The sequence below is a fragment of the Diadema antillarum genome, unplaced genomic scaffold, assembly GCF_040938485.1.
Source record: "Diadema antillarum isolate AM-2024a unplaced genomic scaffold, OU_Dant_1.0 scf00000026, whole genome shotgun sequence".
Classification (NCBI taxonomy): Eukaryota; Metazoa; Echinodermata; class Echinoidea; order Diadematoida; family Diadematidae; genus Diadema; species Diadema antillarum.
The window spans coordinates 728,011-740,631 of NW_027270915.1; the positions used below are offsets into that span (position 1 = coordinate 728,011).

Consider the following 12,621-nt stretch of genomic DNA (forward strand, 5'->3'; position numbering starts at 1 on the left):
CTGCCACAGTGAATAGCTCAAGAAAGACGACTCTCGCCTTATGTATTGCCTTATTGGATCGAGCCGTATCCCCGTATCTTAAGTTAGTTGTTTTTGTGTGAACGGCTAATGTAGTAAGTTTTGCTTTGTGTGTGTGTATATATATATATATATATATGTGTGTGTGTGTGTGTTTTCATTTGTGCATATCAATTCTTCTTATTAGTTTATCAGACAAACTTAATTGCTCTCAAAACTTATACAAAACTGAATGCTTTTGATGAATGCGCATTCAAGTACATAATCTGTATAGCCTGAACCTGTTGGTGATATCAAGGAAGATGCGTGGAAGTTACAATATCACGTTTTGTCCTTGCGATGTCGCGTTTTAAGATTAGTAATACAGCTGTAGCAGGCCTATACATGACAGACTCAGTGTCACAGACCTCTTTTAATCAAAACAGCTCCTTGATGGAGACGAAGATATAATATATATTATTCCCGAGGATTTGCAACGACTTTGTTCATTTTTTGCTTGAAGAACTTGTAAGCTCACCCCCTTCATCCCCTTCTTCCTCCCCCCTCCCAAAAAAAAAAATGACTTTCGTTTTTATAATTATACTCTCTCGTTACATAGATATGACATCAGCTGTGCCGATGACTACCATTAATAATAACTATTATTGATGTCCATAATACTCATCTGCCTTAAAGGGGGAATATATCCTCTATAGGCCTATACTATAATATGTGAATTAAGTGAACGCAAAAATATCATTAGCAGAACACAATAAAGTTTTCGAGGATATTTGGAGACGCCATTCCAAAGTTACGAATTATGTGTTACGAAAATATATCAATTATACAGAAAATTTCGCATTGTTTATTTTTTCTTTAATTAAAAATACAAATTATTTATAATGACATGTTTATGGTAATATACCCCCCGCCACCTTCGAAAAAAAAAGGTAAGTTAAATGTTCTTTTATTATGTTATGAAATATTATGACATTCTCTTTATATTTTATTTATACTTTTTTCGTTCTATTGATGTGGCAGCCTTCTAATCCAACGATGACTGCAAATGGATTGCACCTAATTCTTTAGAAATACTGTAGGTAGATTTCGCATGAATTGTTATTTTTTTCATGGAAGATTCACTTATGTGTTCAAACAATATTTCGGCACTCACTTATTCTACCCTTTATTGAGGAAAGATCTCATTTAGGGCAAAGCTGATCATTGGGCGAACCGCTGGTATGAAACACAAATGTCTAGGATCGTTATAAATGTACAGGCCTATTGATTAAAGGCACCCAATATGACTCTGCTGATTTCAACATTGTTTGTCATTGATCATTATAGACATCTTATTGCACTCAGATATGTGTATTCTGCATACTGCAAGATAGGGCCTCAGGATAATATCCCGGGTGATGTTCGTTTTTACCGTAGGTTTTTTTTTTTTTTTTTTTTTTGCTTTTGTTTTTGTTTGTTTTGGGTTTTTTTACCGATGATTCGTAAATCTGAAAAAAGTGCGCATTATAACGAACTTTCGGAATGACGAACCTTATCTTGTTTTCAAATTAATGAACCTTTGGAATAACAAAACTTGTGTGTGTGTGTGTGTGTGCGTGCTCATTTTCAAAATAACGAACCTTCCGAAAAACAAATCTTAATTCATTTTCGGATTAACAAACCATCGGAATAACGAACTGTATAGGCCCACAATACAAAGACCACGTTACCAAACTGCATCTAGCATCTTACCTAAAAAGCATTGTTGCCCCAAGTGAATTTTATCTCACAGCAATTGAGGGGTTAGCAGTGACATGGCTGCATTATTTTTTTGTCCTTTCCTTTTCTCCAAATGATTCAGAAGTACACCAGTCACATGACTAAACACGACCAAGAAAACAACAAACAAACAAACAAACAAACCGCTAATTTTCGAACATGTGATAATGAATGAATTCTGTCACAAGAGATTACACAAAAAAAAAGGAAAATAGGTTAAGCTAATCAGCGACTGCCATACCGGGGATGTGGGAAAAGGTGGCAATTTCAGAGTAAGCCTCGCAATATGACTTTGTACCTGTCTCATTGCGATCGACTTTCTCTGAAATTGTCACCTTATCGGATGAACCTTCGAAATAACAAAACTTGTTTGTTTGTTTGTTTGTTTGTTTGTTTTTGCTCATTTTCAAAATAACGAACCTTCCGCAAAACGAATCTCAATTCATTTTTGGATTAACGAACCTTCGGAATAACAAACCATGGGAATAAGAAAGTTTGAAATATAGGGCAAGACGCCCTCTTAATAGAATCGTGTACTCTCGTTGCGAATATAGATAAAAAAAAATCCTCGTTATATAACTGTGTGATTACAGTGGTCCTATAAGTGTACTAGTTTGAATCAAAGAACTGTAACATAAAAAAAGGCCATGAGGGCAACTTAACTTCCACCCCCCCCCCCATTTTTTTTTTTTTAGGGGGGGGGGATATAACCACAGCTCTAATTAGTCTATTTTTGCTTTGCTATATTTTGCTTCTTCTTGTTAAATACAAATCCTCTGGATACTTTAACAAATCAATGCATCTAGATTTCAGCGCATGGTGACTACAGGATAATAAAACTGATTGTCACTCTTAAAAGTCTTAAGACTAGAAAAATATTTCTGGTGTCACATCCTGTTTATTTAGCTGACAAGCAAAATATTTATTTTTTTCTTATTTTTTATATTTATTCATTTCTTTTATTTTCAGAAAAATTAAGGGGGGCGCCCAGTGTGCCTCCTAGATTCGCCACCCATCATCACGTTATTGGTAGAAGATTGTTTTCAATATGTCCTTATGATCCCAATGGCATTTGACCTTTGACCTCATGACCCGGCCTAAAATTTAATCATTTTTTTTCACTTCATTATGAACAAAACATGCAAGTTTTTTAACAGTTCAATCATCCTTTGTTGAGTTATTGGTAAGCTTATTTTACAAATGTCTTTTATTACCATTATACAAAATATGACCTTTGACCTCATGACCCCCAAATTTCATCAGTTTTTTTCTTACCTCTCCTATACACAACTTGCAAATTTTGTAAAAAATTGTTATCTGCTCTCAAGTTATCTTGTACACAAACAGACAAACAGACAAACAGACAGACAGACAGACATACAAACATACTGAAACCAAAATAACCACAGCCAGCCACAGGTTTCACCTACTTGGGGGAGGTAATCCAACCTACTAATGCAGATATCTGACATACACAGACTAGTCATGTGACCCGGAAAAGAATGTGTGTGTGTGTGTGTGTGTGTGTGTGTGTGTGTGTGTGTGTGTGTGTGTGTGTGTGAAGAATACAGAAGAATACAGAAGAATACAGCTGCTTTTTTTTGTTGGTGGATGTATTAATTTTATTGTTAATATGGATTTGACATTGAATGAAACTCAAATAAAGAATATTATAAAACAAAAAGTGTGTGTGTGTGTGTGTGTGTGTGCAGGTGGTTAAAATGCACAGGAGGTGAGCTGTGAAACAGGATATATCATATGACATTACAGAAGGCAGCAAATGAGTGACACAGATATTGAAAAGGAATACAACTTGTACACAGATTTTAGGATTTTTCACTAGACATTGTTATATGCTGTTATAACTTTTATTTTTTGTAATTTTCATCCATCAATCGGCAACACGTGTATTTCACAATAAATACATCTGGCATACATCCTTGTAAGAGTATGATGCATGCACTACGATTTTTTCTACTTAGTGAAGCAGAACATAACAGAATTATGTAACTGTGATGGACATTAAAGTAATTGTGAGTTACAGTCCTCACACAAGTGAAGCTTAATTGCTGGCCTGCTGAACTGCGTGTCACATTTATAGCACAACTTGTGGACATCATAGAAAGCCCATCATCTGTGCATGCATTGAAGCAGATTCTAGTAAAGGGAAGATTTCATGGGTGGAAAAAGGATGCCATAATCAGAATGAATTCCATGTTTTATTGATCTCTCCTTTAATTTCATCATTCTGTCAGTTTTAGCACTATGTCAGTTTGTTTGTTTGTACAGTAACTGCACATACAGATTTAAATGCAGTTTGAGCAGGCTACAATTCAATTGAGTCACAAAACCAAAATTATACAGACTGCTCACTCATAACTGTTATGCTTCTGACACTATAAGAGATAATTAAGCTGCTGGCATTATGTGGTAGCATGTCCAGTGCCCCGTTGCTACAAACTTGCGTTTAAACGCAACTTGCAACTGATTGTCACTGGCCAGTCAAAATCATTGTTGCATGCATGTCTTCTTAATAGGGCAGACCCTGAGCCAATCAGAATGGTTGTTTCAAAATTAGCAATTATTTGCAATTGATTTCAACTTTCTTGCAACGGGGCCCAGAACTTTCTTTGCGACCTTCAGAAAATTTCACTGATCTGTCTTCTTGGCATCTTCACTCTCTCTAGAAAGGAAATTCCCAGCAGCAAGTCTGCATCCATGATACATGTCTTGGTAGATCAAACTGCAACACAGGGAGCCCTGTTACAGTGCTCACCCGTTATTCGGGAACCGCTTTAGCTTGAACCCCACTTAAATGCAACAAAACTTGAGGTAACAAATTTTTCACGCTATTTCCACCGCTTAAGCGGGAGCATCGCTTAAACGGGAAAAAAAACTTGTCTCCAACTCCTTCCAATTAAGCAGTGAGCACTGTATTATGATGGTGAGGGGATGACCAATTTTTCCTTATTGTAAACATATCATAAGAGACCAACTAAATACAGGGGAAACTCGGTATAACGAACACTGCTATAACGAGATATCGGTTATAACGAGGAAATTTTCCCGGTCCCAAATTTCCTTCCACACAAGTCTATGTAAAATGCTACTCTTATAGCGAGATCGGCTATAACGAAATAACTGCTATAACGAGATACATTTTGTGACTTCCAAACAAAGAAAAACATAGTCAATCAAACCTGCTATAGCGAGGTAAAGCAAAATGCCTTCGGTAAAGCTTTACTTCGCCTGTGCTATCATCTTCCGAGATTGTAAAGCTTGATGCGCCAAAAACTGTCTTGTACACACATAATCATTTTCTTCAGTGCACTCCAGCTAGCACTGCATGTGGTACGTGTAAGTGTGTGTGTGCGCGCACACTGATACATGCAGAAAATGTGGTGGGACGGCCATATGTATACATGACATCATCATGACGTTTAGCAGGTGTGAGGCAATCTGATGCTGTGATTGGCCTTCTACGTAGGGAATTCCCCATCTTCATACACACACAGTCATAATGTACATACAGAATAATATTATGTCACATACACACACAGCATTGTGCAGACCATATTCAAGCTTTCCACACAACACACACCTATACGATAACCACATACCAATCCACAGACGATCTTGATACAATCGCAAGCTATATAAATTTACAAATTCAAACATCTACAATTAATAAGAAACACATTCTTGATATTGGATTTCCTTGGCGAAAAACATCTTTTTACCCATAAAGGTGAGTAATTCCCTCACACACAATATCAAGTTATCAGTACTGATTGAAATATGATGGGTAGTCCCGCATGTGCAAATTAATGTCTTTATGTTATGCCTTCTTTTATGCCTACCGATATAACGAGATATCGGCTATAACGAGGAAAATGACTCGGTCCCGACCATCTCGTTATATCGAATTTCCACTGTACAATAATGGGAAATCGGGTAGGCCATACAAAGTCACCTTGTTAAAAGAGGAGCCTCGTTATAAGCAGCCTCGTTATAACTCGCCATTCCTGCACTGTCATTTCTGGTATATACATTATATTTTGAATGTATAGTCTACATTCATATACGGAAATATCCCTACATGTAATTATGATAATTTACTATACAGAATACTGTATAAGCTGTTATTTTCACGAGGGTTTAATTTTCATGAATTTCGCGAATCACAGTTGGATCGCGAATTTAGCAATACGCGAAAATGTCTCCATGCGCCCTGTTAATAGTGCATTAACTTAAGCGTCGGCGTCAATTGGCAAAAACAACATCTTGCGAAAATGCCTATGGCCTTGTCATTCGCGAAAATATCTGTACGCGACAATAACAGTGTATACAGTACATGTTTCAGTTTCAGTGGGAGTTACAAAACTGTCCAGAAATGTCAGCACCCATTTTGCCACTTGCTACTGAAATGCCATGGAAACACTTTAAAACCCTCTTGATACTCTGGAATATCTCCTCTCCAATACAGTCAACCTCACTTAAGTCGACCTCGCACAAGCCAAAAGATTTTACCACTGGATGAATATGAAGATGTGTTGATTCTATTGTGTTAGTAAATAATTCGTCGGTTGAGAATGATAAGGGCGTTAAGTTCTAACAAAACCCATAGTGTTTGAGACAACTTAACGCCCTTCTCATTCTCAACAGACGAATTGTTGTAGGTGAATGATTTCCTACAATTCCTTTGGATTCGACCGAAGCAAGGCTGCTGCATCATGTATTGCATAAACATCAGGATTACTCATTCTAGAATACAAATAATGCCTCCGACACCACTTCGTGGCGGAGGCATAATGACCGAAACAAGTCCATCCCTAGATATGTTCAGACTGTTCGCATCTTTAACTTCTGGGGCCTGTTGCATAAAAGTTACAATTATGGTAATTTTGCCATCCAATGGTAACTACCATGGTAACAATACTCAACAGCCAATCAAAATCAAGAATTCCATGGACGTTACCATTGGATGGCAAAGTAAACATAATAGCAACTTTTATGCAACGGGCCCCTGGCTTCCTTTTTGCTTCCACTCTATGAGAGATACAAAAGGCAGACTCGGACAATTACAACTTAACCACAGCACATCCCAAATGCACATTGTATGCAATATTTACAATGTAAAAAAGAAAGAAAAAAAAAACATGTTGGTGATAGTTCTCTATTATACATCTATGTACAGGGTTGGAAGACCACATAGATACAATCAATAACACTTCCCATAGTCAGGGCTCGACACCAACAGTGGCCTGGTGGCCCGGGGCCACCAAAAACGCACGTCGGGCTACCAAAATTTCAGAAATGAAGAATTTGGTGGCCTGATCGGGCCACCAAAAAAGGTCGGATATTTGCCTTTGGGCCACCAAAAATAAAAGTTAGTGTGGAGCCCTACCTTAGTGCATAGGTGACCTCCTTTGGTGATTTTTAAAGACTTTAAATACATTTTCCCCACCAATATCAAGGTGCCTTTAATATCTGGTGGACTGCTATGAACAGAATTGTGGAAGTTTCAACACAAAATAAGACACTTGTGAAATTTGAACATGTTATGTATCTTCAGAGAAGCAACACTGGTCGCAACAGCATGTGCAAATAAAAGTCATGTAGTGATGTCATGAACGGACACCTCTCCCACTGGTTCATCCACAAAGACATCTTAAAAATTAAGTTTGTGGTAGATGATTTAAATGCCACTACAGGGAATAATTTTCAAACTCAAATTTGATTAGCAATTTCAGCTGATGAAAAATATCTTCAATGATATCCTGTACACTTCTATGGAAGAAAACTGCTACACAAAAGTTAGTTTGTGTAGCAGTGGTGGAAAAATGCATAGCTTATTGCGATGCGATACCCGGAAAATTATTCCCTGCACTACAGCTTCATTTCACTGTTTCTGTTGAGATATGTGTAACCTTCCCTGCAGAAAGCACAGAGACTCCAACCCTAAGCACCTTCTGATCTGGAGATTCTCCCACCTGAAACCCCTAGCAGACAGGAGACTCCAATTTGATGTGCGAAGAGCGCATATCACAAGCGCAAAGTTCCTTGTGGCCGGGGTCCAGGGCCCGCTTGGGCCCTGGAAGCTCTAATAATTACGGTTTTTGATGCTCTCTCGTGCTATCTAAGGCTTGTTTTTCAACATACGAAGACAAAAAGTAAGAAATCATTTCAAACGGGAGACACAGAGCCAGGGTGGGAGAAATTACATTTCAAGCGGGAGAACGGGAGATGTTGCAAAAGTGGGCTTTCGGCGGGAGATCTCCCGTCGAAAGCGGGAGAGTTGGAGTCTCTGAATGCAATTGATTGAGGGTAAAGCAATAACAAGAGTCCTGGAATAAACATGTGGGCACCAAAATACAGCTGAACTCTCTTTATAGGGTAATCGGATAGGCTTTGAATCGTCTGCATGAAAGGTATTCCTTCTCTTTCCAACAAAAACATTAATATGCATCAACGTCACTATGCGTTGTTTTGCAACAGCTGTTTTCTGCTAACCAGGTCAAAGTAATACCTTAAAGTTAGTGGGGCATCATAGGAATTTAACACTGAAACTGCAATAGATTGCAATGTGCGGTGAACTGCCTAAGAATAATTCCATGAGCTGGCACAAGTGTATTGGTTCCCACATTTACGACCAGCATTTCAGTGGATTTTGTTTTGCCCTGGGGACTCTGTGCACATTGCTTCTTTCTTTGACGTTGCATAACCCTGAGCAAATTTGATATAAAACTGGTCACGATAATATGTGACCCGCTACAACAAAATGGTCCTAAAGTCGCGCACGGTCGAAGCCGTGAAAATCGAGTTTGAAGTTAGAGCATCAAAATTGGTCAAAACTTACGATTTTCTGAATTTGACATATTATTAGAGTCTGACATGTCTTCTATCATCTTTCGAAATTTTGAAGCAAAATGATGAAAGGAAAGACCAAACTAGATATATCGCTACGGCTACTGATATGCCTCCGCCATAATGCATGGTTCTCCTAATAGGTCTATAGTACAATGTCTTGACAATGTGTGATGACAGTTTCACACAATTGGCAAAATATTAAAAGGACAGGTTTGACACAAATGTGCTGAATGTTCACTTTCCTAGAACTAGGTTCAATTGGATGAATGATTAAAATGTCAGAGTGCAGGTATTTGGGGAACTGATGATTTTTACTTGACTTTTGACCCTTTTATAAGTTTATGCATTGAGTAATTTTCAAGGTATTGAGGAAAAGTATAATTTCAGTATCAAATGGGAAAATAGCATTATCTAAACCTGGCCTTTGACCTTTGACCTCACAGTTCCAAAGAGAATCACTGTTAGGTTGAACATGCATAAATATGTAAGTTTCATGATGATACCTGGAGTTACTTTCGAGATATGGAGGAAAAAGTGCAATTTAGCACTTTCACTTGACCTTTGACCTTTTGACCTTTGACCTTTTGGCAAGAAACTTCCCATAAAATATATATTGGGTAATACATGCCATACATCAAGTTTTAAAAAAAAACCTTCAGGCATATTGCATTCTAAGGAAAGTAGTGATATTTTGAGGAGTTGACCTTGACCTTTGACCCCCTGACCTTTGACCCACGACCCCAACTTCCCTAGATAATCACTGCCCATCAGTACAAGCATATATACTAAGTTCCATGAAGATACCTTGAACCATTTGCGAGATATGGAGAAAAACATGAAATTTCAATTTTTTTTTCACAAAATAACCTGTGACCTTTGACCTTTGACCCTGTGACCCTAAAATCCACACAAAGTATTATCCCCCAAGGATATACCCTCATACCAAGTTTGATGTAAAACCACCACACGGTTCTTGAGATATCGACAAAAACAAAACGGGACGGACGGACGTACGGACGGACGTACGGACGGACGTACGGACGTACGGACGTACGGACGTACGGACGGACGGACGGACGGACGGACGGACGACCCGAAAACATAATGCCTCCGGCCACTTCGTTGCGGAGGCATAAAAATAGCGTTTTTCTGGGCCATGTTTTTTGGCGTTTCAACGAAGCAGAAACTGGTTCAAACATTTGGATTGAGCACCACACATAGGCTCCGCCCCTAACAACGATCAGAGTGATCCCATTGGTCAGTTTGCTGCTTGCCGCTAACCGAAGCGTGAAGCTCGCACACTGCCCAGTCGACTGGTGCGTGCGGGCGGGTTGCGCTATGCCTAGCCGCTTCTCCTGACATCCTGGTCACTGATTGGTCGGTGAGGAAACCGCCGACGCTGTGTTTGAATGAGCATTTCGGGGGTTGCTAGGGCTTAACTTCTATTGTCCGGAGGTGAATACTGACTTGCGTGTCTCTTGATTGTAATTGCGTCGCAAGGAGAACTTTTAGGGCGCTTTTCTCGAAACAGTGATTTCCCAGACGTCTTGACATGCTCTCTTTTAAACATTGATATCTCCGCAGCCGATATTTTTATGAGACGTGTTATATATCATTTTAAAGCAGAAAGATTAGGGAATTGTGTCATGCAATTTTCAAATAATCGACCTCGCCCGACTTTAGGATCATTTTGTTGTAGCGGGTCACATATGCAAGGAGCTGGATCCACAAAGTCACATTTCTAATCAACGACGAGACTTTCAATTCAATGAGCATCGAAAGTTCTAGGCAATACACTCTGTCCGTCACTAGAGGGCGCTGTTGCCTCCAGCTGTCACTTTGAGTTTTTATATTTTACCAAGACCACACGTAGGAGGCTAGTATAAACCAGAACGTCACTTCCGGCTCACAAGGAGAGCTTCAATGAGCCTTGTTCTCAACAGAGGGCGCTCTATACTCAGCCATGTTTTCGTGGTGCTGTTTCATGCTGAGAAGTTTGAGTGACATGGTGTCCATTCCGACGTCCCCTGTTCCTTTGCTTGTCACCTCCACGTTGTAATTGTTGGCCTGTAGAGGTGACAGAGGAAGCAGTGCAAATGTTAAAGGTTATTACACCAGTAAATGAATTTATCGAAAGAAATGTGTTAATTGGGTAGAAGTCAACAACATACAAAAATATTAACACTGACCCAAACATAAATGTGACTTGTACGCATACATGTAACGCTATACAGTACATGAAAGAAGGAGGTGTGATAGCAGTAGTACATATTTTAGAAATTGTTGGGAAACCCTGAATTGTTTTTTTTTTTTAAATGACTCGCTAAAATCTATGGCATAAAGAGTAAACTGGCAATTGGGACACTGGGACTCCCCTGTATTTGGAAGCTAAATTTGGTTTCACATACCATGCTCTCTCACAGAAGTTGGACCGGATATGACGAGGTAAATTGGGCGGACCGTATGATCCTCGTGATAACGTGATTCCCTGTATATGGATGAGGTAACAGCATATTCCCTATGACAACACGGTGATAGGAAAGGCAAGGTTCTTTGCTGAACAAAGATACACATTGCCGAATGTTGTGACTTTACAGCTACCATACTCACCAGTTGCAGGGTCGCCAGGAAGTACCGGCTGACTTCATGGATCTGTTTGTCTTCCACCACGCGAGCAAAGGGCGTCAGCTGCTCTTTGGGCTTCGTCTTTCCCTGCTTCTTCTCCAGCTGGCTCAGTTTGTCAAGGACAAAGCCACCATACTCATTGATGTCGAAGAAGGCAAACTTTTCCTACGAAGTCCAGGGACATAGTTTGGGAGAGTGAAAAAAACCTCTATATCTTGATTGCAAGATCTTGATTTTCTAAGTTCCTTACAATCTACTGCACATCCATGACTGTTCATAATTACTAGGTGGCTGCAATCTCAAAACATTTTTATTTCTTATTTTAACAGTATACTTTGTAATATGAACATTAAAAACAATGTGCAATGGATACCAAGGAGAGAGCAGTGGTCAGTTGAGTCAAAAAGATTGTAGAAGGGTCAAGAGGGTAGGTTCAGATGGGTCAAAAGGGTCAAAGGATTAAGAGGGTGAGATGGATCAAGAAGATCAGAAGGGTTGAGGGGGTGAGAAGGGTCAGATTTGACACAAGGGTCAAAATTAAAGGTAAGAAGGGTATCAGAAGAGTCAATACAGTCAAAAGGGTCAAGAGTCTGTCTTATAAAGACTTGTGATAGAAATCAATCACTAGTTTTGTGAGAGCTGCAATGCAAGTTGCGATTGATTTGGGGACTTGTGATTGATTTGAAGGCTTTATAAGACGGGGCCCAGAAGGGTCAAAAGGGTGGGAGAGGTCAAAGGTCAGAAGGGTCAAGAGGGTGGGAGAGGTCAATAGGTCAGAAGAAGTACCTGAAGTTTGAAGGCTATAATGGGGATAGTAGTAGGCTGGTCTGGCTGCAGTGAAATTGAATTTGAGGTTGGAGGTGTTTCATAAAGCTGTTTTAAATGTTACGAACAACTTAAGAATGACTGGTGATCAGTTCTGAAGTGCTATACTTAACCCTAACTAGGCCGGGGTATTTAGGTAGATCATAGAGCCGGGGGGGGGGGGGGGGGGGGGGGGGGGGGGGGTCTCGACCGTCGACCGCGCGATCGCGACGAAAATTGGCACACATATTGCCTATGACGTAATCTACTGTACCACGAAGTTAAATTTTAAAAAAATTATCATCAATGCTAAATTATGCTAATTTCTGCATAACGATGCATGAAATCAGACAATTTGGTATAAATCACTAAGTAAAGCTCAAAATGGGCACATTTTTTGTGTAAATATTCTTTTTAGTGTCCTGAGCAAATATAAGAGAAAAAAATTGCGGCATCAGAAAAAATTTCTTAAGTATTTTATTGTTTTTTGAATTTCTTATGTATTTCTTTGTTTTTTCGACTTTTTGTTTTCATTGTTTTTTCGAT

General features: G+C 39.2%; 1 protein-coding gene across 1 annotated transcript in view; it reads right to left on the minus strand.

Moving 5' to 3' along the window:
• Nucleotides 1–10,401: 10,401 nt before the first annotated feature.
• The window catches only part of LOC139734502 (condensin-2 complex subunit H2-like), a 29,923-nt gene continuing 27,703 nt past the window's right edge, over nt 10,402–12,621 (minus strand). Inside the window, exons 15-16 of the mRNA XM_071645286.1 lie at nt 11,257–11,436; nt 10,402–10,713 (exon numbers count right to left, since the gene is read on the minus strand). Of these exons, the coding sequence (XP_071501387.1) occupies nt 10,567–10,713; nt 11,257–11,436 (327 nt within the window). The 3' untranslated portion in view covers nt 10,402–10,566. The remainder of the gene's footprint in view (nt 10,714–11,256; nt 11,437–12,621) is intronic.